This window comes from Dama dama, chromosome 22, assembly GCF_033118175.1.
Source record: "Dama dama isolate Ldn47 chromosome 22, ASM3311817v1, whole genome shotgun sequence".
Lineage (NCBI taxonomy): Eukaryota > Metazoa > Chordata > Mammalia > Artiodactyla > Cervidae > Dama > Dama dama.
Genome location: NC_083702.1, coordinates 19,382,267 through 19,409,731, shown reverse-complemented (window position 1 = coordinate 19,409,731; position 27,465 = coordinate 19,382,267). Strand labels below are relative to the sequence as shown.

At 39.5% G+C, this 27,465-nt stretch overlaps 2 protein-coding genes across 2 annotated transcripts in view; both read left to right on the top strand.

Annotated features, from left to right (window-relative positions):
* The window catches only part of LOC133043260 (pregnancy zone protein-like), a 53,443-nt gene extending 34,668 nt beyond the window's left edge, over positions 1-18,775 (top strand). Inside the window, exons 18-36 of the mRNA XM_061124090.1 lie at positions 356-527; positions 918-1,146; positions 2,022-2,148; positions 2,349-2,470; positions 3,055-3,106; positions 7,901-7,984; positions 8,523-8,699; positions 8,991-9,078; positions 9,877-10,033; positions 10,415-10,489; positions 10,993-11,170; positions 12,244-12,467; positions 13,870-14,088; positions 14,260-14,390; positions 14,988-15,078; positions 16,293-16,361; positions 16,993-17,095; positions 17,885-17,926; positions 18,553-18,775. Of these exons, the coding sequence (XP_060980073.1) occupies positions 356-527; positions 918-1,146; positions 2,022-2,148; positions 2,349-2,470; positions 3,055-3,106; positions 7,901-7,984; positions 8,523-8,699; positions 8,991-9,078; positions 9,877-10,033; positions 10,415-10,489; positions 10,993-11,170; positions 12,244-12,467; positions 13,870-14,088; positions 14,260-14,390; positions 14,988-15,078; positions 16,293-16,361; positions 16,993-17,095; positions 17,885-17,926; positions 18,553-18,575 (2,363 nt within the window). The 3' untranslated portion in view covers positions 18,576-18,775. The remainder of the gene's footprint in view (positions 1-355; positions 528-917; positions 1,147-2,021; positions 2,149-2,348; positions 2,471-3,054; positions 3,107-7,900; positions 7,985-8,522; positions 8,700-8,990; positions 9,079-9,876; positions 10,034-10,414; positions 10,490-10,992; positions 11,171-12,243; positions 12,468-13,869; positions 14,089-14,259; positions 14,391-14,987; positions 15,079-16,292; positions 16,362-16,992; positions 17,096-17,884; positions 17,927-18,552) is intronic.
* A 7,542-nt stretch (positions 18,776-26,317) lies between these two features.
* A2M (alpha-2-macroglobulin) overlaps positions 26,318-27,465 on the top strand; it is a 66,364-nt gene continuing 65,216 nt past the window's right edge. The window contains exon 1 of the mRNA XM_061124902.1: positions 26,318-26,475. Within this exon, the coding sequence (XP_060980885.1) occupies positions 26,390-26,475 (86 nt within the window). The 5' untranslated portion in view covers positions 26,318-26,389. The remainder of the gene's footprint in view (positions 26,476-27,465) is intronic.

Genomic DNA, 27,465 nt, shown 5'->3' with positions numbered 1-27,465 from the left:
TCAGGTCTCACACATTGCAGGCGGATTCTTTACCATCTGAGCAGTATAGGGGGGTTTAGACTACTCTTTATTCTTCCTTTTACCAGTTGAAAAATCAGCTTAGGGAGAGTTATGTTTGTTTTCATTTCTAGAGAAAAATACATTTGCCTCTAAACTATTTGATGAAGCAGCAGGATTAACCTTCCAATAAGTCAAATAGATGAGTAAACAAAGTAAGAAGGTGGTATGGTAAATTGTTCTAATAAAAGACTTTCCCTGAGCGTATGACCTTGTTCTACTTGATACATAAGGTGGCTCTGAGAAATCGATGATAAAACTCAGGCTTACATTGGGCCCTCTTGTTGTCTCTCCACAGCTCCCCCAGGTCCACCAGGCCCCGTACATGGAGCAGCCGGTTCTCTAGTACGTGGACCTGCAGGGTTCCCATATCCATTGGATGCAAGAGACGCCTCTTCAGCCATGAAAGTGAAAGAAACAATCCGGAAGTATTTCCCTGAGACCTGGATCTGGGAGTTGATACCACTCGAGTAAGTTGTGTGCTGCTTGGAACTGAGTTCGTAGGAGGCTTTGAATCCTCCTCGATGATTCTGGTGTAATTGTAGGGCTCCCAGTCCTTTCTGTTCTGCCCCACTCTTTTCTGATAGATGTGTAGATTCATAATTCATTTATCTCATAGCTAAACAATGCAATTTTGTTTTTCTAATTTGGTCCTGAGATACTTCAAACAATAGAAAGCCACCCTTGACCCTAAAAAGAAAAAAATAAATTTCAGAGACCTCTCTAGGAGCACCAAACTTTATATCAAATTTAGCATTTATCACACTGGGTTTCTAAAGTGTCATGCTCTAGAGTCAGCTGTGGTCTATGATTTAAGAAAAGGAATTCATTGACTCTCTTCTTCTTTTTCCCCTCTCTAGTATATCGGGCAGACGTGAGTTGGCAATCCAGGTCCCTGACACCATCACGGAGTGGAAGGCCAGCGCCCTCTGCTTGTCTGAAACAGCAGGGCTTGGCCTCTCGCCCACCATCTCTCTCACAGTCTTCCAGCCCTTCTTCCTGGAACTCACTCTTCCCTATTCTGTGGTTCGAGGAGAAGCCTTCACACTCAAAGCCACTGTGTTCAACTATCTGTCCCATTGCATTCGGGTAAGGGCACTTGTCTGGATGTAACTGAAGGTATGAGGAAGGAACACACCATTCATTTCCTAAATCTCCCCCAGGTCATCTAGTAAATCATAACTGAATATGATGTGGCCTAATTTTGGACTAGAATAGGTGCTAAGAACAAAGCTCCCCAACAGGTCCGAGATGGTAAGGTTACAATCATCCGGGCTTCCCTGGTGACTCAGATAGTAAAGAATCTGTCTGCAATTTGGGAGACCTGGGTTCAATCCCTGGGTTGTGAAGATCCCCTGGAGAAGGGAATGGCAACCCACTCCAGTATTCTCACCTGGAGAATCCCCAAGGACAGAGGAGCCTGGTGGGCTACAGTCCAGGGAGTCGCAAAGAGTCAGACAAGACTGAGTAAATAACACTCACTTTCAGGTGCTAAGAGCAAAGTTCCCCAACAGATCCAAGGTGGTAAGGTTATAGTCATCCAGGATTCTATTTTGTTTGTGCATTCCTGAATTCAGATATTACTCCCACCTGATTATTTTTTCACTCTTAACAAAAGAAAAATATTTCTTCCTTGTGTTGGCACAAGCCTAAATCCTGAGTATTTATCCTGATTCCCGTCAGTTTTTCAGTGTCCTTATCAGTCAGTCAGTTCAGTTGCTCAGTCGTGTCTGACTCTTTTGCCACCGCATGAATCGAAACATACCAGGCCTCCCTGTCCTTATGACAAACATCTAAACTACAAAATACCTGACAGGATTTACCTTGTCTGAACAGCTTCTCAAAGCTTCTCATTAGTATGCATTGTCCCTTTAAGCTTCTTTCCCCTCCGCCCACCCCGACACCCCATTACTGACCTTTTGCCTGTGTTCTTTCTCCAACTCGTGGGTGGGATTGGGGGACAGGTGAGTGTGCAGCTGGAGGCCTCTTATGCTTTCTTGGCCATCCCAGTAGAGAAGAATGAAGAATCTCACTGTGTCTGTGGAAATAAGCAAAAAACCGTGTCCTGGGCTGTGACCCCAAAGTCACTGGGTGAGTGATAACGGTGTTCACAAATCCTACTTCTTTTGTTGTAATGATTGCTTTCCACTCCCACTCAGATGCATGTTTTTCTCTCCTCGTTTGACAATGATCAAAGGGAAGAAAATAATTATATATATTGGAGAGGCTTAAAAAGAAGAAACCATTCAATATAGGATCACTGTTTAACTCTTTAAGAATCTTATTCCCAGGAGAGGTGAATTTCACAGCTACTGCAGAAGCCCTGCGGTCTCAGGAACTATGTGGCAATGAGGTGCCTCACTTCCCAGCACTTGGACAGAAGGACACCGTTATCAAGCCTTTACTAGTTGAGGTATGCAGGTCTAATTTCTCTTGAGTCTCAGAAGCTTTATTATGGAAATCGCATTATCTAACATGTTTGTGGCAGTGACATTTCATTCCCATGAATATGAATATGTCCACAACTCAAGCTTTCACTAACATTTTCTCTTCTAAAGTGATTGCTTCTTCTCTGATACATTATCACTTCTCTTTTTTTTTAATTCATTTTTTAATTGGAGAATAATTGCTTTTCAATGTTGTATTAGCTTCTACTGTACAACAGTGTGAATCAGCTATATGTATACATGTATCCCCTCCTTCTGAATCCTCCCTTCCACTCACCCCCCAAATCCCATCCCTCTAGGTCATTACAGAGCCCTGAGCTGAGCTCCCTATGCTATACAGGAACTTCCCACTAGTTATCTATTTCACACACAGTAGTATATACGTATGTCAATACTACTCTCTCAGTTCGCCCCACCCTCTCCTTCCTCCCTGTATCCACAAGTTTATTCTCTATTCCTTCCCTGTAAATAGGTTCATCAGTACCATTTTTCTAGATTCCATATATATATGCATAACTTTTCTTCTTAATTTTCTTCTTTCAATACAAAGCCTGAAGGAATAGAAAGAGAAGAAACTTTCAACACACTTCTCTGTGCATCAGGTAAGTGTCAGAAATAGATAAAATTCTTATGTTAAGCCACTTGCCAAAGTATATGATGTGAAATGCCCTTGGAGGCATGTTTTCTCTGCTGGAAAAAAAAGAAAGGAAAGAATTATACTATCCCATGTGCAAATCGAAGGACATTTGATGGAGAACAATCTTTTCCTGATGAAGGCATCAAAAAGTTAAAGAGATTCACCTAAAAATTCTTGGTCAATAATGAGGACTAAAGCTGATGACTATCTGACAGATACAGATGACTATCTGTATTGGATTCTTTCCAATACACCTTGCTTCCCAAACTTCTTCCTACACAATTTTCCAAATATTGAAATATCTTTGTGGCACTAGTATTATTGATTATTCTTAATAGTTTAAGTGTATTCATGTTTTTAACAAATTATTTGAAGAATTTTAGGTCATTAACATATAGAGAAAAACAATATTTAATGATTATCCTTAAAATTACCATCTAAACATTCATACAGTCATTCAGAAAAATGACTATTAAAATGTTCAACTCTACACTATCTAAAATCATCTTGAGAACAATGCTTAGTGTACAGATGACCTCTCTTCTCTATTTAAGTATCCCCTGATAATCTCAGCTAGTCACAGAACTTTAATAACTGTACCAGAGACCACAAAATGTATATATCTTTGGTCCATACCTCTTTCCTGAACTGAGACTCATGTATTCAACTGTTCCCTTATCATCTCCACTTGCAGGCTTGGAGGTCTAAGAGGTCTCTCAAAACTAGCTTGCTCAAAACTGAACCCCTGCAGGACTCGCTGCTTCTCCTACAATTTTCTCCATCTCAGATGATGGAAATCCTATTCTTCTGCTTGCTGGAGATAAAAATTTTGGAGTTGTCCTTTGTTATATTCTTTCTCTTTTACTCCACACTGAATCGATTCCAAATCTAGTTGGTTCTACCTTTAAATATTATTCAGAATTTTCCCACTTCTCATCATGTCCACTCCTGCTCTAGACCTTTCTCTCTTGGATCATCTCAGGCACCTCCAAACTGGTCTCCTGGTCATCTCCCTCTGTTCTTCTATAGCAAGAGAATCATTGCAAACCATATTTCACACCATGCCCCTCCTCTGTTCAGAATCTTCCAAAAGTCTCCCATGTCCCTCAAAGTTAGAGCATGTCTCCAACCTCACCTACAAAGTCTTTCTACCTTTGTGACTTCATATCCTCTTACCCTGTCCTCCACTCACCCTGCTCCTCCTAATCTAATCACACTGGTCTCCTAAGCTGATCTTGGAACACATCCAGCATGCTCTCATCTTTGGTGTCTTTTCATGTTTTGTTCCATCTTCCAGCAAGTCTCTTCCCTTAGATATCTATAAATTTTGCTCCCTGATTTACTTAGTCTCCATCACTTACGATTTTTTTTAAACTATTTATATATTTATTTATTTTGGCTATTCAGTTCAGTTCAGTCACTCAGTCATGTCTGACTCTTTGTGACCTCATGGACTGCAGCACACCAGGCTTCCCTGTCCATCACCAATTCCCAGAGTTTGCTCAAACTCATGTCTATTGAGTTGGTGATACCATTCAACCATCCCATCCTCTGTCATCCCCTTCTCCTCCTGCCTTCAATCTTTCCCAGCATCAGGGTCTTTTCAAATGAGTCAGTTCTTTGCATCAGTTGGCCAAAGTATTGCAATTTCAGCTTCGGCATCACTCCTTCCAATGAATATTGAGGACTGACTGGTTGGATCTCCTTGCAGTCCAAGGGACTCTCAAGAGTTTTCTCCAACACCATAGTTCAAAACCATCAATTCTTTGGTGCTCAGCTTTCTTTATGGTCCAACGCTCACATCCATACATGACTACTGAAAAGCTATAGCTTTGACTAGACAGACCTTTATCAGCAAGGTAATGTCGCTGCTTTTTAATATGCTGTCTAGGTTGGTCATAGTTTTTCTTCCAAGGAGCAAGCATCTTTTAATTTCAGGGCTGCAGTCACCATCTGCAGTGATTTTGGAGCCCCAAAATATAAAGTGTCACACTGTCTCCATTGTTTGCCCATCTATTTGCCATGAAGTGACGGGACCAGATGCCATGATCTTCATTTTCTGAATGTTGAGTTTTAAGTCAGCTTTTTCACTCTCCCCTTTCACTTTCATCAAGAGGCTCTTTAGTTCTTTTTCACTTTCTGCCATACGGGTGGTGTCATTCTGCGTATCTGTTATTGATAGTTCTCCCGGCAATGTTGATTCCAACTAGCGTTTCATCCAGCCCAGCATTTCACATAACATACTTTGCATATAAGTTAAAAAAGCAGGGTGACAATATACAGCCTTGATGTACTCCTTTCCCAATTTGGAACCAGTCTGTTGTTCAATGTCCAGTTCAAACTGTCACTTCTTGACCTGCATACAAATTTCTCAAGAGGCAGGTAAGGTGGTCTGGTATTCCCATCTCTTGAATTTTCCACAGTTTGGTGTGATCTTCACAGTTAAAGGTTTTGGCATAATCAATAAAGCAGAAGTAGATGTTTTTCTGGTATTCTCTTGCTTTTTCAATGATAGAATGGATGTTGGCAATTTGATCTCTGGTTCCTCTGCCTTTTCTAAAACCAGCTTGAACATCTGGAAGTTCTAGGTTCACATACTGTTGAAGCCTGGCTTGGAGAATTTTGAGCATTACTTTGCTAGTGTGTGAGGTGAGTGCAATTGTGCAGTAGTTGGAAAATTCATAGGCATTGCTTTTCTTTGGGATTGGAATGAAAACTGACCTTTTCCAGCCATGTGGCCACTGCTGAGTTTTCCAAATTTGCTGGCATATTGAGTGCAGCACTTTCATAGCATCATCTTTAAGGGTTTGAAATAGCTCAACTGGAATTCCATCACCTCCACTAGCTTTGTTCACAGTGATGCTTCCTAAGGCCCACCTGATTTCACATTCCAGGATGCCTGGCTCTGGGTGAGTGATCACACCATTGTGATTATCTGGGTCATGAAGATCTTTTTTGTATGGTTCTTCTGTGTATTCTTGCCACCTCTTCTTAATATCTTCTGCTTCTGTTAGGTCCATACCATTTCTGTCCTTTATTGTGCCCATCTTTGCATGAAATGTTCCCTTGTAATTTTCTTGAAGATATCTTTAGTCTTTCCCATTTTATTGTTTTCCTCTATTTCTTTGCATTGATCCCTGAGGAAGGCTTTCTTATCTCTCCTTGCTATTCTTCGGAACTCTGCGTTCAAATGGATATAGCTTTCCTTTTCTCCTTTCTCTTTTGCTTCTTTTCTCAGCTATTTGTAAGGCCTCCTCAGACAGCCATTTTGCCTTTTTGCATTTCTTTTTCTTGGGGATGGTCTTGATCCCTGCCTCCTGTACAATGTCAAAAACCTCTGTCCATATTTCTTCAGGCACTCTGTCTATCAGATCTAATCCCTGGAATTTATTTGTCAATTCCACGGTATAATCATAAGGAATTTAAGTCATACCTGAATGGTCTAGTTGTTTTCCCTACTTTCTTCAATTTAAGTCTGAATTCTGTAAAAAAGAGCTCATGATATGAGCCACAGTTAGCTCCTGGTCTTATTTTGCTGACTATATAGAGCTTCTTCATCTTTGGCTGCAAAGAATATAATCAATCTGATTTCGGTATTGACCATCTGGTGATGTCCATGTGTAGAGTCTTCTCTTGTGTTGTTGGAAGAGGGTGTTTGCTATGACCAGTGCAAGTTCTTGACAAAACTCTGTTAGCCTTTGTCCTGCTTCATTTTGTACTCCAAGGCCAAATTTGCCTGTTACTCCAGGTATCTCTTGACTTCCTACTTTTGCTTTCCAGTCCCTTATAATGAAAAGGACATCTTTATTGAGTGTTAGTTCTGGAAGGTCTGGTAGGTCTTCAGAGAACCATTCAATTTCAGCTTCCTCAGCATTACTGGTTGGGGTATAGACTTGGATTACTGTAATATTGACTGGCTTGCCTTGGAAATAAACAGAGATCATTCTGTCATTTTTGAGATTGCACCCAAGTACTGCATTTTGGACTCTTGTTGACTATGAAGGCTACTCCATTTCTTCTAAGGGATTCTTGCTTACAGTAGTAAATATAATGGGCCAGGTCTTAGTTGGGGAGTGTGAATCTAGTTCCCTGACCAGGGATTGAACCCAGGCCCCCTGAATTGAGAGCATGGAGTCTTAGCCACTGAACCACCAGGGAAATACCTTATTTTTTAATCAATGAGTATTTAGATGGCAACTTTCTCCCCACACCCTGCACTTCCTGGTTTACCTTGCCTCACTAGCTCAACCATATAAACACTCTGCTTTATTTTTTGTATAGAACTTATCAGTATCTAGCATACTAAAAATTTGTTATTTTATTACTCCCATCAAAATGAAGTTATTATGATGTCAGGGAATATCTTCCAAAAATTGCTATGTCACTGCACTTAAAACAGAATCTGGTACATAGAACACACTTAATACATATTTATGGAGTAAATATGATTTTTTTACAACCACTAGCTGTAATAGAAGTTAACATAAAGAATAAAGAGAAGGAAATAAGTATAACATAAGATATATGCTTATATAGAGATCTATAGAGATTTAGCACAAATATATATGATTAATATGAACTTCACTGTGAGATGAATTGTGGCTCTAAGAGAAACTTGGATTGCATCAAAGAAGTTAAATAATAGCTAAGAAAAACGTGATGTTGGATCTTGATCACAGAGACGGAAAAAATGCAAACAGAACTAGAACATTTCTCTCATTTTTTCCCTGCCTTCTGTCTATTTGTCTTGTTTCATTAGAAACTGGAGAATCTGAAAAGTTGTCATTAAAACTTCCTTCAAATGTGGTTGAAGGTTCTGCCAGGGCAACATATGCAGTTTTGGGTGAGTCTCCCATCTCAAAAGAAGCGTCTGTCCATCCCTTTAACTCTAGTGCATGGGGTCTCCTCATCCCTTCCTAATGGAGTCCCTGAGTCTAGGCATTGGACTGAGAAAACACCAAGGACCACACTGTGTATTAGTGGGAAAGGGGTACTGATTTGATGCTGGGTTACACCTTAAACCTTGATATACTCTAAAGAGTAAGGAGAGTCATCTCTTTGTGTTCTCACCTTCAAGATATTGGCTAGATAATGATGCTTCCTCCTAGAGATGAAACTAATCATTTTTTACCAGATGTGTGACTCATCAGAAAGCTACATCCTGCCACTTTGTTTTTTTCCTATTTTTCCCATCTTTGAACATCTACTTTATTGTTCCCACATTTCTCTTTCTATTTCTTGTTTTTCTTCACCTCTTATGCTTTCTGGTCCTCCCCTTTATACATGATTTGACTTCTCACTTAGCTAGTCATCTATTTTCCTACCTTAACATCAATCAGCTCTGAGTTCCTCTAAATTTTTTTCTGTATTTCATTCCTCAGGTGATATACTAGGCTCTGCAATGCAAAATCTTCAGAATCTTCTCCAGATGCCCTATGGTTGTGGAGAACAGAATATGGTCCTTTTCACCCCTAACATCTATGTTCTGAACTATCTAAATGAGACAGGACAGCTCACTGAGAAGATCAAGTCCAAAGCCATCAGCTACCTCATCAGTGGTGAGAGATTACTCCCAAAGGAAAAACATTAATTGATTTCCTAAATATCTCCTCCAGTGAACTCAAATCCATGTCCCTTCAATTAAGATTTAGTAATTACCTTTGCTGTGACATCCAACAAGATGTCTCACAATACAACCAGAGAATTAAATGGCATCATCAAATCTTGGAGACTTTGTAGTAAAATAGTAGTTTCCCTGTGATTCCTCAATGAGTTTTAAGGAAAAGCCTGATTCCTTCTCCAGTGTCTCTGCTATTTCCTAAATCTATGCAAACATCCTTCTTCTTCAGGTTACCAAAGACAGTTGAACTATAAGCACAGTGACGGTTCTTACAGCGCCTTTGGGGATCGTGGTGGTAGAAGTCAGGGAAACACTTGGTAAGATAATTATTTCCATATGCTGTCTGTATATCCAAGATATTTCAGATAACTGGAAGTAGCTCTTCTCTGATACCTGGACTTATTGTGTAGAAATTTGTTACCCTTTAAAAACCCACATGCGTATCATTGCTAGTGGAGGATCTCACCATTTCATGTATGAAAGCTCACTGTTTTGATAGTACAGCTGTTGTTTAGCCGCTAAGTCATGTCCAACTCTTTTGGGACCCCATGGACTGTAGCCCACCTGGCTCCTCTGTCCATGGGATTCCGCAGGCAAGAATACTGGAGTGGATTGCCATTTCCTTCTCCAGGGGATCTTCTAGACCCAAGGATAGAACCTGTGTCTCCTGCATTGCAGGCAGATAGTACAATAAATAGTAGTAAAATTAGGGCCCCCTCAAGCAGAAATATGAGGCATAAGGTGTCATAATGTGAAATGAGAGAGAAAGAAGTTTCTATATTGCGCATTCAGGGAGGAGAGGAGGCGAAGGACAGAAAGACACTGTGGTGTAGTAAAAGCATTCAGAAAATGGCAATTTGGGTTGTGGGAAGGCTTTGAGTCTCCAACAAACATTTTATGAGGAAAAAAGTATCAACTTTAGAGAAACCAATAAAGTTGAGATTTTTAAATAGATTCAGAAGTTTGTTGGACAAATAAGAGTATATTCAGTATTCAAGGGTCATCTCCCCACCAATTTTCTCCATGGAATTGTGAAGCTATCTGGAAGCAATGATGCACAGTGAGCTTTAAAAGGGAGATGGTCCTCAAATCTCCTTCTCTTCTTTGCTGGACAGGCTTACTGCATTTGTGCTGAAGTCTTTTTCTCAAGCCCAGTCACACATCTTTGTGGAGGACTCGCACATCAGAGACTCCCTTACCTGGCTCTCACAGAAGCAGAAAGAAAATGGTTGTTTCCAGCGCTCCGGATCATTGCTAAACAATGCTATTAAGGTGATGCCTTTAAATTTGCTCTGGTCCCTGAGAAGAGTGAAATGTATGAGCTGTGATGCTCCTATGGATTCCTCAAGTCCTGGTGACATAACTTTGAGAAGGACAGCAGAAGTGAAAGCTTTGAAACCTAACAATAAATTAGGTATTTCCTATGGTAAGAAAACAGCATGTCCAAGAAACTCCACTATGTCATTAAAAGTGAGGGAAAGTTATTTGGGACAGATTTCAGAATTTGGGGGTGAAGGAGGAAGTGGAGGAAACAATAATATTACCCTAGAAAAGAAACATTCTGGTGAAGATAACCAAGGGGGAAATTAGAGTTAGCTGACTCTGCGTGATGGCTCTTGGAGTGTTTGAGTGTCTCTGCCTCTGATCCTGCAGGGTGGGGTTGATGATGAGGTAACGCTCTCTGCCTACATCACCATCGGTCTACTGGAGATGCCGCTGCTCGTCACCGTATGTACCGCCACTCCCACCCTCTAATGTGCCTCCCTCTAATGTAAGGATGAAACTCGTGGGGCTATGAATCCCTGAGGAAAATGAGTTGTGATTTTCACATTACTTAATATTAGCATATTTCACTGGAGCATAAAGGATGATAGATCCCTTGGGGAGCTGCAAAGGAAATTACCCTCTGGTCAGAACTGTGGTGTCGTGCAAGCACATTGGGGCATTTAATCTGTGGCTAGCCAGGGGACAGTTCATTAGCCTGGTTCAGCTAGCTTAAGGTCTTCCTTCATTTTCAGTAAATCAGAAAGAGAAAAACACATTTTGTATATTAATGCATATATGTGGAATCTAGAAAAATGGTACAGATGAATCTCTTTGCAAGGCAGAAACAGGATTGATGTGGAGAATGAGAACATATGGATACCAAAGGGGAAAGGTGGGGGCAGGATGAACTGGGAGATTTGGATTGACATATATACACTTTATCTTTATCTTTATCTTCTTTATAGCACTCAGTTGTCCGCAATGCTCTTTTCTGCCTGGAAAGGGCCTGGCAATCTGCCTCAGGGGCCCAAGAAAGTCTTGTCTACACCAAGGCGTTATTGGCCTATGCCTTCGCACTAGCAGGAGACCAAGCCAAGCGAAAGGAGCTGCTTGAGTCACTAGACAAAGAGGCTGTCAGAGAAGGTAAGAATTGACTTCAAAAAATCACACCAATGATCAAAGAGAGAGGGCCTATTTTATTTACATTTATTTTGGGCTTCCCTAGTAGCTCAGCTGGTGAAGAATCCGCCTGCAATGCAGGAGATCCCGGTTCGAATCCTGGGTCAGGAAGATCCCCTGGAGAAGGGATAGGCTACCCACTCCAGTATTCTTGAGCTTCCCTGGTGGCTCAGCTGGTAAAGAATCTGCCTGCAATGCAGGAGACCTGGGTTCTATCCCTGGTTTGGGAAGAGCCACTGGAGAAGGAAACGACTGCCCACTCCAGTATTCTCACCTGGAGAATTCCGTGAACTGTATATAATCAGTCCATGGGGTTGCAGAGTTGGAAATGACTGAACGACTTTCACTTTTCACTTTCACATCATGCTTATATTATATTCTATCCATTTTATTATTATAAGAAGATTAATTATTACTGACCTAACATCTCTAGGTAACATGGATGATTTTATCAATTCACACATTATAGACCTCTAAACAGTCCAGTTTCTAATATCACACGGGATGTAATAAACACAAAGACATGAGGTGATTTACTGGAACCTCAATGTACTGTCTCGGCAAAGATTAGCTTGATTGGTGAATACTTAATACTTTCACTTCATGCATGTCTCAGCTTCCTTGATAGCTCAGTTGGTAAAGAATCTGCTCACAATGCAGGAGACCCCGGTTCGATTCCTGGGTTGGGAAGATCCACTGGAGAAAGGAAAGACTACCCACTCCAGTATTCTTGGGCTTCCCTGGAGGCTCAGCTGGTAAAGAATCTGCCTGCAGTGTGGGAGACCTGGGTTCAATCCCTGGGGTTGGGAAGATCCCCTGGAGAAAGGAAAGGCTACTGACTCCAGTATTCTGGCCTGGAGTATTCCATGGACTGTATAGTCCATAGGGTCGCAAAAAATCGGACACTAATGAGAGACTTTCACTTCACTTCACGTGTGCCCATTCACTGGGTGAGCTGTAATTACAGGGATCATTCATGAATTAGATTCTTGAAAATGTTCTCTAAGCTGAAGATGATATCCTTTTTTATTTCTAAGAGGACTCAATCCACTGGCAACGTCCTGGGAAGTCTCAAGAAGTTAATGAACTCTACAGTCCACGCCGGGCTCCTTCTGTTGATGTGGAGATGACATCTTACTGCCTCCTTGCCTATCTTACTGTGCAGCCCGCCCCATCTTCAGAAGATCTGTCTGTGGCTACAAAGATTGTAAAATGGCTCACCAAGCAACAGAACCCCAACGGGGGCTTCTCCTCCACTCAGGTCTGTGAAGAGACTCTAGGAAGAAAAATAAATGTACTAATACCTATGTAGACACAACCATTTTCTAAGAGTTGAGTAAGTGAGTAGTGTTTCTAATTTATATTTTATTCTTGCATCACCAGAAAGGTTTCAGCCTCATTATTTTATACTTGGGTTATTTCTCTGTCCTCTATTCAATCTCTCATAATTTGTCTTCTTAGCGGATCCTCTTCTATAAAGTGGCCAATCTTCCTAAAGCAATGTTTTCATACTATTACTTCCTTTAGGGTCTTTCCTGGTGGTCCAGACTCTGTGCTTCCACTGCAGGGGGCTCAGGTTCTATCCCGTGTTGGTGGGGGAACTAAGATCCCACATACTTTGTAGCATTTTTCATCCAAAGACTAAAATTATTTTGCCCAAAATATTTCCTCTCCTCAGTACACATGAATAATCTTGTCTAGTAAGGCAAATCTCTTCGCTTTTCTTGGAATTGGCTCACTCTTTTCCAGGTCTTTATTTCCACTATGTCCCTCCCTGTTACTGCCTGATGCCTCTTTACTGCCTTCATAAATCTTTCTCACTATTCAGAGATAATCTTATTTCTCATCTTCTTCACAGTCTTCTCTTATTATGTATACTAGCTCCAACTCCTTCTTTCTCTGAATTTTCACAACAAATATTGCTATAGAAATGTATATAGTACATGTCTCCATTCTCAGTCGTGTCTGACTCTTTGCGACCCCATGGACTATAACCCGTGAGACTCCTCTGTCTATGGGATTCTCCAGGCAAGAATACTGGAGTAGGTTGCCATTTCCTACTCCAGGGATCTTCCTGACCCAAGGATCAAACCCAAGTCTCTTGCATCTCCTGCATTGGCAGGCAGATTCTTTACCACTCTGCCACCTGTGAAGCTCATAGAAATACACAGAAATATATAGATTATTGAAATGTCTTCTACTTTATGTCAAATATTTGAGTCTTAGTCCCATATGTACATTGTAAACTACTTGAATGAGGAAACTGCATTTCCCCAAAGTACCTAAGGGTTTCCAGATGGTTCAAATGGTAAAGAATCTGCCTGCAATGCGGGAGACCTGGATTCAATCCCTGCGTTGGGAAGATCCCCTGGAGAAGGGGATGGCTATCCAGTCCAGTATTCTTGCCTAGAGAATTCCATGGACAGAGAAGTCTGGTCGGCTACAGTCCATGGGATCACAGGGTCAGACATGATGGAGTGACTAACACATACAAAGTACCTAGAATAATTCATGATGAATAAGGAACTCTGAATAGACTTGAAATTCAGTGAATGAACAGTGCTTATGACTAGGTAACTCTGAGAGTAGCATGATTATGGTTCATATCCAGTATGATTTGGCCACCTTCCTCTCCTATAATTTCTGCACCCATCTTTTTTCAGGATACAGTGGTGGCTCTCCAGGCACTCTCCAGATATGGAGCAGCAACTTTCACTAAAGGGGAGAAAGCAGCTACTGTCACCATTAAGTCAGCAGAGACCTTCTCTGAAGAATTCCGAGTAGATGAAGCCAAACGTCTACTGCTGCAGGAGGTGGCTTTGCCAAAGATCCCAGGAGAGTACAGCACAGCTGTGTCAGGGTCGGGATGTGTGTACGTCCAGGTGAGACCTGCCAGGATTTCGGAAGTGTCACAAATGGGAGGTCAAGTCTCAAGAAGTAGATCTGAACTTCAAAACAGAGAAAGAAATGCGTACCAAGGGGAAATATAAATTACCTAGAAGCAATAGATTGAGTACAAAAATAAAGGCTTTTGTTTCCCCCATTTGTTTTAGACATCCTTGAGATATAATATCCTGCCCAAGAAAGAAGGAAAAGCTCCCTTTACTCTGAAAGTTGAAACTCTCCCGAAGGATTGTGATAGAGTCAGCACTCACAGGAAAGTCCAGATTCACATCAACATTAGGTAAATCCTAAACTGCTACCTGACCTTTTGTAAAATATGGTGAAATTGATTTTCTGGTGCAGAGGACCTTCACTGTCCAGGGTCATACATAATGAATAAGAAACTCTTGCAGTATTTATTCAAAAGAAAATTTCCTTCACTCTTAACCGAAAAGCCTTAATGTTGAGAATATGATGTCACCATACCTGCAGAGTATGACTTCTTATGAGTTTTCCAAACAACTACGTGCTCAGCTGTTCAGTCATGTCCCACTCTTTTACAGCCCCATGGACTGTAGCCCGGCAGGCTCCTTTGTCCATGGAGTTTTCCAGGCAAGAATACTGGAGTGGGTTGCCACTTCCTTCCTACCCGAGGGGGGTCTTGTTGCCAACCCAGGGATCAAACCTGTGTCTCCTGCATTGGCTGGCGGATTCTTTACCACTAGCGCCACCTGGGAAGCCCCCAGACAACTATAGCAGAAGCAAATAGAGTAGATGGTGAAGTTGAATGGTAGCCAGGGATAGGAAACACTAGAAATAAAACAGGAGAGACTTCTGTCTTGAATGAAGTCCAAAGGATTTTGTTTGACTGCCTTGTCTGTACACCTTGACTTCATAGTTACACTGGGGAACGACCCAGCTCCAACATGGTCATTGTTGATGTGAAGATGGTATCAGGCTTCATACCTGTGAAATCATCAGTGAGAAAGGTAAGCCCTAAATCCCTTACAGATAGCAAAGTCATGGCAAATAAATGCTATAAATTTAATTTTTTTGATTCAGTTCTTCAAGAGGTCTCTCAAACTTGTGTCTCTAGTGTGTATTTCCATCATTTGAACAGTGGGCATCCTAGTTATATGGTCTCAACCATAAGTTTTAAATCATAAACATGGTTAATAATGTTTAACCTTGAGACTTCTAGGAATCCATAGTGCATTGAATTATCTTTCCATTAAGTATAAAAAGGAAAAGGGAGACTACATTATATGTATATATGTACATATATTCTCCATTTTTTTTTTCTGAACTTTTCCTTGACATAGAAGAGACAGTTTTTATCTCTTCTTCATTGAACAAATGTTTGCTTTAGAGTTTTTGATCATTTTCCTTATTGGTTCAATGAAGTTCCCAATTTTTGTATAATTTACAAAAGTTATTGTAGCAAATGGGCCCTGTGTTTTAGTTCAAATCTTTTTTCTGTATTTTAGATGACAGTGATTTTATTTTTAATTAGTATAATAAATCACATTGGTCTTTTAAATTCTGAAGCAACTTTACATTCTTAGGACTAACTGGACCTGGTCTCTGTGTTTATTTTTTAAAATAAATTTCTGCATTCTGTTTGCTTATAAATGGTTGTGTTTTGTGTTTTTTTTTTTTAATATCATGACTGACACTCAGTTCAGTTCAGTCACTCAGTCATGTCCGACTCTCTGAGACCCCATGAACTGCAGCACGTCAGGCCTCCCTGTCCATTACCAACTCCCCGAGTTTACCCAAATTCATATCCATTGAGTCAGTGATGCCATCCAACCATCTCATCCTCTGTCGCCCCCTTCTCCCAGTGACTGACGTCATCCCAGTGACCAACACTGGGCTATACTTTTTGTTTGTTACATTATTCTTACTGGTTTCTGGTATCAAAATTATGCTAGACTCAAAAGATGGGGAGAAATGTCTTTTAACCTTCCCCTCCCCTCTTTTTTAAATATAGTTAGAAGATAATTCCCTGTCTCTATATGTAGATAATAGATAGGGAGAGTGTTTAGTCAATGTTATTTTTATTACTATTGCTATTATTCTTGAGGAGATCAAATTAGAGTGTGATGTTCTGAGAAGCCATTTAGAACATAAATATCTGAAGACTATCTCAACCTGAAAATCCCTCATCTCATACCCTTTGGTTTATCCTCTGCATCTACAGCTCCAGGAAATGGCTCAGATTCAGAGGACTGAAGTGAACGCCAACCATGTCCTGATTTACTTTGAAGAGGTAAGAGTCTCTGTAACTCTGCTAGGTCCAGGAGAGCCACTAGAGGTTCTAACAAGCCAACCCAGGTTCCAAAGAGTGTACTTTACATACACAGCTTACCATATTACAAAAGTCTCTGGAATAAGTGTTAGTCATTCAGTCGTGTTTGACTCTTTACAACCCCACAGACTACAGCTTACCAAGCTCTGTCCATCCAAGAAATTCTCCAGGCAAGAATACTGGAGTGGCTTGCCATTCCCTTCTCCAGAGGAATCTTCCTGACCCAGGGATTGAAGCCAGGTCTCCCACATAGTAGGCAGATTTTTTACCATCTGAGCCTCCAGGAAAGCCCCATATTATAAAACTCCCTTGTATTTCATGTATGAAAGGGGTAGGGAAAGAAAATAGCTATAGAGGAAAATGAATCCTGGTCAAGTCAACAGGCTTGATTTACTACATTTAACTGTCTGTAGAATTGTCTTCTTGCCCTTCTCTTATCTGTCCTTGAATGTATTATACAAGTCTGAAGCCATCTCGTTCTTTCCATAGGTTTTGGTACAGAGAATAGCATAAGTACAGGGTCTGATAATGTCTTAAGGAAAGAGAGACTCAGTTAATCTTTGATTCCAATTCAGTTTTCCTGTCTCTCCAGTTAACCCATCAAATCCTGAGTTTCTCCTTCTCAGTGGAACAAGACATCGCAGTAAAGAATTTAAAACCAGCTACCGTAAAGGCATATGATTACTATGAGACAGGTGAGTGAGATTCAGACATGCCAAGCCTTGAAAGGAAAAAGATGACTAATCTAGGATAGTGTCACCATAACTGAAAGAAAACTCCACAATCTCTCACTGGAAGAAAGAGTGAGTTTATGATCACAGGATAATCTTATTAGTAATACTTATCCCCAAACAAGTATTAGAGTCATTCTTATAAACTGATCATAGAGCAATAAGGGGATCAGTTCTTTCTAAATTCCCCCATGAAGTTGTTTGTTCTACACTGAATTTTTCCAGAAAGGAAAGAAGAGTAGCAATAACTTTAAAAAGCCACTTCTCAGTACTAATGTGTGCTATGAGACCCAAAATTTGATCTATTTTTCACCTGGGCCTTGGAGAGTCACAAATTTTGGGAAACTGTGTAATATATCAGGAAATTCTTTGATTTGCTCATGACTCTGAACTGGAAACTTACCAGCATCTTAGCATGCTGTTAGCGTTTCAACTTAACTCTTTCTTAGAAAAGAAAAGGTTCAGAGCGGAAGGTACAACTCCAATAAGAAAAACATAATTGTGAAAAAGGGCTATACAGTGTCCTACAGAAAGACAGTTATCCATCTGTGAACTTTGTATCCGAGCCCAACTTTCTCTTACTTCCCACCAACCAATCCCAAGCGGCTTAGTACAAAAGAAGTCCTTTTATTGGCTCTATAACTATGCTTTATACTTTCTTTCATAGCTTACACAGTTTATTTACTGTTAACTACTCATGTGCCTATTACTGCATGTCTGTCTTCACTCTGTCTCATTCTTTTTGCATTTCAGAGGAATTCACCATTGAAGAGTACAGTGTTCCCTGCAGTGCTGGTAAAGTATAGACAGTAAAATCTGATGCTAATGAAAAGAAAATAAATAAACATTTGTTGTCTGCTTAAAGCTGCTTCTTGAGCGTTCCCTTACCATATTATAAAACTCCTTGGTGAATCATTTATGAGTTGAACTATCTCAGATGTATTATAGACTTTCACAGTAGGAAAAAATGCAAGTAAAATATAATACATGTATCTGGGTTGACTTGTTTGAGGATGAATCCAGGAATTTGCCACATATAAAAGCTAAATCATCTAATATTTAGTTTACATTTCTGTGCTCAGTGGTAATAAATTTATCACCCATGGCCTTTCTGAGATGTTTCTAAACTTATACAAGCTAAAGTCAGGCAACTTTTCATTCTAAAATTGCCCATATAATACTGCATAAGAACATCTATAAGATGTTCCTTTTGACTGATTGACAGAGTTTAACTTTGACAATACACTTGTTATGAGACCTTCCACTCTCCACTTTAAAACATGGAAAAACTGAGAACAACCTTATCAATAAAAATAAATAAGCATACTAAGTTCAAATACTTATCATTAAAATATGAAAAATTATCCCTTTATTAGATCACAAAATTTTCCTAATATTTCTATCTTTTCTTTACTGTTTAGAATCTGAACATGGAAATGATTGAAGATGGTAACTTGTGGACCTCATCAGATGAACTGCTCCAGAAACAAAGAACAAAGACTTACCAGAAGAGAGGACAGTAGGAGAAAGAAGGGACAGGAATTGGAAGTATGCTAAATTTGTATGTTGAATAAATTTAAGACATTCATAACTCTATCTTTTTATCAATGTTATATTTTCCTTCTGAAATATGTATCTATTCTCCACAGTGGTCTTTTTTTTTTTTTTTTTCTGGCCACTCCACATGGCATGCAGGATCTTAGTTCCCCAGCTAGGGATATAACCCTTGCCCCACACAGTGGAAGCACAGTATGTTAACCACTGGACACCAGGGAAGTCCCCACAGTGTTTTTTAAAATACAGAAAAACTACACAAAGAGGTACACACACAAAAATCTGTAGATAATTAAAAATTAAATTCCAAAATCTGCTTTCCCAGAAGATGGGGGAAAGAAAACAATATTTCTAAATATTGGAAACAACCAAAATGTACATCAAACTAGCTGTAGTATATCCATACCATGGAATGCTACTCACTAATAAAGAAGGACAAAGTACTGATACGGGCAACAACTTGGATGGATCTAGAAAACTTTACACTGAGTGAAAAGAAATACAACCTCAAAAGGTCACACTGTATGACTCCTTTCATAAAACATTCTTGAAATGACAAAACCATAGAAATGGAAGATAAATGAGTAGTTTCCAGGGGTTATGGGTGCTAGGGAAATGGGAAAAGGGGTGTGAATTATAAAGGGATTACATTAGAGAGACCTTTGTGCTGAAGAAATCCTGCATGTGTGGAAGCAAAAGTCCTGGTTTGAATTTTTACATTTAATTCCATCTCAAATTATTTTGTTGTCTATTGTGTGCTATATGAGTTGATATCTAAATTGACTTTTTTTCTCACTTATGTAGCCTTCTAATAGTCCCATTATCATTTATTAACCAATTCAATATTTCCCTGCTAATAAAAAGTGACTCCTTTATCACAAATTAAATTATATATTTTAAAATTTGTTTCTAAGTGATTTATTCTATTTCACTGATTAACCAGTTTATTCTTTCATACATACTAAAATATTTGAATTACTGTGGCTGAATGAAATGTTGTAATTATCCAGCTGGTCAGTTCTCACCTTTTCTTTTCAATACTAAGCTTATCATTTATTTCAGGTAAAATTTTGAAATTTTTTTTGTGATATGAATTATCCCTATAGTCACATTGGGTATTGTCTGGCGATTCACTGAATATAAATAAATGTATAATGATTATGAATGTCAGTTTTTTTAACAATATTTAGCCTTCCTTAGTCAGACACACTTTATCTTCATTTATTCAACTCACAAGAAGTGAATTCTAATTCGGACTTAATTTCTGAATTTGGACTGAACTACAAAATGAAAATTAAAGATTAATTTCATGGGCATGAAGAGCAAAAATAAGTTGAAAGAATAATAAAATGTATGCATGCATGTGTGCTTAAGTTCCCTCAGTCATGTCTGACTCTTTGCGACCCTGTGGACCCTAGCCTGCCAGGTTCCTCTGTCCATGGGATTTCCCAGCCAAGAATACTGGAGTAGGTTGCCATGCCCTCCTCCAGGGGATCTTCCTGACCCAGGGATTGAACCCTCATCTCTTATGTCTCTTGCATTGGCAGGTGGGTTCTTTACCACTAGCGCCATCTGGGGAACCCGACAAAATGTATGCAAATAGACAAGTTAAAAGACAAGGGCAAAAATAAAATTACAAAATAAGTAAAGACTAGAACAATAATTGTCATTTGTCTATGAAAACCACTGAAAGGTTTTTGAAAGGAGAATTATTTCAGAGTTGTACTATAGGTAGTCCATCTTCTAGGCAATGGCAGAAAAAAGAAAGCAAGTTTTTTTCTGATCTTTGTGCAGAACTGTTCTCTTTTCATGCTTTTGATGGCTTAGCACAAATATCTCTTTTGACTTGTACAATTTCACACCTTAAAAAATTATTTTTCCCCCTCTTCTGTATAGTCAGACCTCTTTGAAATTCAGACCTGTATCTTTATCATGTCTGCCGCTTGTTCACCCAACACAGTTCTGGGAATGTAGTAGACAGTGAAAAAAATGGGTCAGTGCTGAGTGAGCACATTCCCACAAGCAGACAGATAGAGGAGAAATGGAATAATGCAAAGATTTTAGCACATACCAGTAGAGAAAATGAGCCAGAAAGATTATCTTCACTCAAACCTGACTTGAATTGCTTACTGTTTCACAAACATATAAAACAGATTTTCATACTTTTCCAAAGTCAGAGAAATAAGAAGAAGGAATTTTGGTTATTTATTAGGACTTGAAGCAAAATTTGCCAGCTTCCCAGGTGACTCAGTAGTAAAGAATTCATCTGCTAATGCAGGAGACAAAGGAGACACGGGTTTGATCCCTGGGTCAGGAAAATCCCATGGAAGAGGAAATGGCAACCCACTCCAGAAAATAAAATAATTCATGATATAAATTAATAAATCTATGAATCATGAATATTGCTAGACTTCAATGCAAATGTGGGTAAAGACTGCTTTATAGATTTTAATCTGCTCTAGTACAGTTTTTCAAAGAATGTTTATTAGTATTTAATACAAAGCAGAAGTATTGCTGAAAATCTTTCTTTTTTAATTGAAGTATAATCGATGTGCAATATTATGTTAGTTTCAGGTATATATTATATATATATAATATTATGTTAGTTTCAGGTATATATAATGATTTGGCATTTTAAAATGATCACCACAGTAAGTCTCATAACCATCTGTTACCATACAAAATTATTACAGCATTATTGACTATCTTCCTTATGCTATGTATTACAGCCCCATGACATTTATTTTATAACCAATTTTGTACCTCTTAACCTCCTTCACCTGTTTCACCCAACCCCTCACCCACCCTTCCTCTGGCAACCACCAGTTTGCTCTCTGTATTTATGAGTTTTTAGATTCCTCATACAAGTTGGATTGACCCTGGTGGCTCAGACAATAAAGAATCTGCCTGCAATGTGGGAGACCTGGGTTTGATTCCTGGGTTGGGAAGATGCCCTGGAGAAGGAATTGGCAACCCACTCCAGTATTCTTGCCAGGAGAATACCCACGGACAGAGGAGCCTCGTAGGCTCAAGTCCACTGGGTCACAAAGAGTCAGACACGACTGAACAACAAACACACACATATAAGATCATACAGTGTTTGTTTTTCTTTGTCTGATTTATTTCACTTAGCATAATACATCTAAGTTCACTCACGTTGTCAAAATGGCAAGATTTCTTCTTTTCTTCTGCCAAGTAATATGCCATTCTTTAGCCATTTATCTATCAATGGACATTTAGATTACATCCATAATTAGCTATTGTAAATAATGCTGAAGTGAACATTAGGGTGGATATATCTTTGCAAATTAGTGTTTTGGTTTAAACTTTTAAGAACCTCTAAAACTTGAAAACAGTGACAGAGTTTATTTTCTTGGGCTTTAAAATCACTGCAGATGGTGACTGCAGCCATGAAACTATAAGACTCTTGCTCCTTGAAAGAAAGAAAAGCTATGACATATTCAAAAAGCAGATTAAAAGCATGTTAAAAAGCAGAGACATTACTTTGTCGACAAAGGTCCATCTAGTCAAAGCTCTGGTTTTTCTAGTAGTCATACATGGGTGTGAGAGTTGGACCCTAAAGAAAGCTGAGCACCGAAGAACTGATGCTCTTGAACTGTGGTGTTGGAGAAGACTCTCAAGAATCCCTTGGACTGCAAGGAGATCAAACCAGTCAATCCTAAAGGAAATCAGTCCTGAATTTTCATTGGAAAGACTGATGCTGAAAACAAAGCTCCAATACTTTGGCCACCTGATGCGAAGAACTGACTCACTGGAAAAGACTCTTATGCTGGGAAAGATTGAAGGCAGGAGGAGAAGGGAACGGCAGAGAATGAGATGGTTGGATGGCATCATTGACTCTATGGACATGAGTTTGCGCACGCTCCGGAAGTTGGTGATGGACAGGGAAGCGTGGCGTGCTGCAGTCCATGGGGTCACAAAGAGTTGGACACGACTGAATGACTGAACTGAAAACTTGTTTATTACCTGCAGTAACTACAAAGTCAGAGGAATTCCTCTCCTCTAGGAGCCTCCCCTGCCCAAATTCCCAAGATCCTTGGCCTGCCAGGAAACAATTTTCTTTATGTATGAGGCTGGTACCCTATATGTCATACCATGTCAGTTTCCTTTGGAAGACTCTGAAAATATTGACTCCACCCATATTTCTCTATTGTGAGCTTGTCATGACTGATTAAATAAGAATTATTTTCAAAAATTATTTTTCTGGTAGGCCTTAATTACACAATCAATCTGTCCAATTATGTCTAGATTTTTTTAAAAAAGACAGATTCTTATTAAACTAATGCAATTAACTATGTTGCCATGAAAATTATGGAGATATTTTTACTTTTTCAGTAAGTTTTTGTTCTGAATTTTAAGAGAGTTCGTGCAAATCAGATACCATTTTTAAATGCTTTGTCTCCATCTACGGAAACAGAATCTACTAAATTGGGTGCTAGATATACAGCATAAAAAGGAAGGGCTTCCCTGGTTGCTCAGGGGTAAAGAATCTGCCTGCCAATGCAGGAGACGCGGGTTCAGTTCCTGGTCCGGGAAGATCCAACATGCTGAGGAACAACTAAGCCTGTGTGCCACAACTACTGAGCCTGTGTTCTAAAACCCTGGAGCCACAACTACTGAAGCCTACATGCCTGAGAGCCTGTGCTCCACAACAAGAGAAGTCTGAGCACCTCAACTAGAGAGCAGCCCCCGCTCATTGAAACTAAAGAGAAGCCCACATACCACAGCCAAAAATAAATAAATAAAGTTTTTTTAAAAAGAAAGAGGAAGAACTTTTCCCTATATTTGTTAAAAATACATTTAAAAAATACCTTTGTGTGTGTGTGTGTGTGTGTGTGTGTGTGTGTTGAGTTGCTCACTTGTGTCTAACGCTTTTAGACTGTAGCCTGCCAGGCACCTCTGTCCATGGGATTTTTCAGGCAAGAATACTGCAATGAAAAAATAAAATTAAATAAATAAATAAAAAAGAATACTGCAATGGGTTGCTGTTTCCTCCTCCATGGGGATAAAGGCCTATCATATTCTAAATAAATATCTACATTTTAATTTCCCTCCTTGTTCATTCAGCCCTAGTAATTCTTATTCTGCTTGATCTTAGGCGAAGCATTCTTTTTCATGAAGTATATTTGCTTTTAAAGTTAAAAATGTCATAAAAAAACCTGTCTTGAGCCGCTAGTACAAATAACCCACAGTTAACCACTGTCTTTACTATTTACTTGCCTTTACCAGTTAGATTTTTATTTACATACGTTTTCAAGTTATTAGTATCTTTTCAGCTTAAAGAAGTCCCTTTAACATTTCCTGTAAAGCAGGTTTTGTGGTGATAAACTCCTTTAGCTTTTGCTTCTACAGAAAACTTTTTCTCTCTCTTTCAGTTCTAAATGGTGGCCTTTCTGGGTAGATTCTTAGTGAGAAGTTTTTTCCTTCACAACTTTAAATATATCCTGATACTCCCTTCTGACCTGCAGAGTTTCTGCTGAAAACTCAGCTGATAGTCCAGTGGAAGTTCCCTTGTACTTAACAACATCTTTTTTTTTTTTCTTCTCTTGCTGTTTTTAAGATTCTCTCTTGAACTTTTGATTTTAATTATAACATGCCTTGGTAGAGATCTCTTTGGTTCCTCTCATCAGGAACTCTGTGCTTCCTGTACCTGAGTATCTGTTTCTTCCCCTTTGTTAGGGACGTTTTCAGCCATTATTTCTCAAATTTTCAGACTCTTTCTCTCTGTCTTCTCCTTCTGGGACTCCTTTAATGTGAATGTTATTCTGCTTGATGTTGTCCCATAGGAACTCTACCTGCCTCCACTCTTTCAACATTCTCTTTTCTCTTTGCTGCTCTATTTGGATGAGTTCCATTGCTCTTTCAGGTCACTGATCCCGTCTTCTGCTCCACTTCATCTTCCGTTGAACCCCTCGAGCCTATTTTCAGTTCAGTTATTATATTCTTCAGCTCTATGACTTCTGTTCAGCACTTTCTTATTTATCTTTGCTGAACCTCTCACTGTGTTCATCCATTCTTCCTCAAGTTCAGTGAGCATTTTTCAACTATTCTTTTGAACTGGTTTTTTTTTTCAGATAATTTATGTATCTCCATTTTTAAAAATTAATTTATTTATTTTAATTGGAGGATAATTACTTTACAATATTGTGATGATTTTTGTCGTACATCAACATGAATCAGCCATAGGTATCTCCATTTTGTTAAGATTTTTTTTCTGAGATTTTGTTTTGTTCTTTCATTTGAAGCATCTTCCCCCATTTCCTCATTTTGCTTGACTCTCTGTGTTTGAGTCTGCATACTAAGTAAAACAGCCCACTTTCCCATTGAAGGAGTGTCCTGACTAGGAGATGAAACTTATCATTTATCCTCACCCTAGTTCTTGGTTGTCTCAAATCAGTGTTAAGCAGCCTGATTTGTTCTTGACGGGTCCCAGTTGTTGAGGGTGTTTTAAGACCTGTCAGTGTTCCAAAAAGCTTGCTCCCAGAGTCAGTGCCTAGTTTCAGACAGATTGAAAGCCAGATCCTCAGGCAACAGCTGTTAAAATTCGTAAATAGTCCTGTGGGTTTGCAATCCCTGCTGACCTCCAGACCAGGAGATTTGGGAGTGTTTCTGGGCAATAGTTGCCAGAACTAAGCCTTCCTATGAGTGTATAACCTCATTGCTGGAAGATCCCAGCAAGTCATGCCAAGGCCAGGGGAGGATGCAACAATGGGAGGGTACAAAGACTGCATCTTCCTGCCTATGTTCCCTACAAGTGCGTCTGCAGCCTCTAGATGAGCAGCAATGCTGAAGCCTATCCCTAAGGTTGAAGCTCCAGGACAAGTAAATGTCTTTTTCACAGGCAGACTATGGATAATTGTTTTTCTGCTATCTGTGCAATGCCCTGGGTGTGACAGCCTGCCTAGAACTATCTTTCCAATCATTACAGACCTGTGGGGCCTGGGGAGGTTAGTGCCTCTGACCACCAGCACCAGGTGATCAAGAGGTGTCCTGTGTGAACTGTGTCTACTGCCCAGCCTTAGAAAGGCTGCAGGAGAATGTTGAGGGTGGGGTGGATCCACAGTGTTAGTGATATAGGGGAAGGGTGTTGGGAGCAGGGCTTGGCTGCAGCTTGAGGAAGGCTAGGAGAGAGTGCTAGATGGGTGGGTCATGATGAGGTGATGGGGATGAAGAAGGCAGGGAGAACATCTGCAATTTTAGTCAAGCACGGGCATTTCTTTTGAATTACTTTCTCCAGAGCAGCTTACTCAATCCTCTGTCAAGAAGTCCCCTTAAAGTCATTGAATGAGTTACTGGTATAACGACACATCCCATGACCCTCAAAGGTAGTTCTGTTTGACACCTACTTGCAAGAATTTTGAAGAAGGATGGGTTGAAAGTTCCTCCTCAGGAGCTTTGCTGTCAAAGTTAAAGAAGGTTAATTCTCACTGGAACATAAATTTTTATTGTCTGGAAATGACTCAGAGCCTGTCAGACAGAGTTTAGCCTTGAGACTAATGAAGCAATCGCTGAGAGCATCAACCCTTTCGGGGAATCTGTGTCCAAACATGAACTCCATTTGGAGGCACTAGGTGGAGCTTGTTTGCAAATAGCATATAAAGTGTGCTAAATTTGAAAGGTCTCAAGGACCAGGCTGAAGGCAGGAGCTGGGCACGACACGATACCTGCAGTTTGTCCGTCACTATGGGGGAAGGCAAACTTCTTCACTCGTGTCTCCTGCTATTTCTGCTCATTTGGTTTTCTACCAGCGCCTCGGATTCTGTGGAACCGTAAGTCTCACCCAACGTCTCTTCCTCAAGAGTCTGTTTTTTAATTCAGTCTCTCCCTTACACCTTTGCTTTGCCTTTCCTAGTAATTTCTACCCTTCAATTTCTTAAGATACCTTAAAATTATAAGAAAGTAATAAGAAAATAACAGGATTTGCCTTTCCTAGTAATTGCTACCCTTCCATTCCTTAAGATACCTTAAAATTATAAGAAAGTAATATATTTTTTCTTTCACTTATTCAACATTCTTGAGGTCATGTTTTTCATGGGGTCAATAATAGTCATAAACACAATAAGTAGTCATTAGGAAGCATGACAAACCTCAGACCCCACCCTCACAGAATCATTCTTTCAGGTGAAAGGTATTGACTATAAAAATATTTAAAATGTACAGCTGGGAGTAAACTCATATTGTAGATTATATGTACACAGAAGGTAATGAACATGTTAAATTATATCACAAGCATATAATTTGCAAAATTCATACTGTGGAAAACTGACAATTTGATTTCTCCAACAAATAAATTGTCTCAGAATGAGAAGCAGAGACCGCCTATAAAATTAGAAAGATTTAAAGGGCATATCAATCAATTAATCAATCACAATGTATAGACCTAATTTTGATAATGATTTCAAATACATCTTTTAAAACATAATAGCATCTGTGATGACCTGGAGGGGTGGGATGGGGGCATGGGAGGGAGGCTCAAGGAGGGGTTATACGTATACATTTGGCAGATTCACGTTGTTGTCCAACAAAAACTAATGCAACACTGTAGAATAATTTACTCCAATAAAAAACATGACATTTTAATAAGGAATTATAAATTTGCACTGGCTGAATATTTAAATATGGATGATATTAAAAATTTTTGCTAAATGTTTATGTATGATAAGGTAGCATGTTTTTGTTTAAACATAGCCCTTTCCTTCTGGAAATACATGCTGAAATATTTTGGGGTTTTGCTTCAAAATGATAATGGGAAAGGTGAG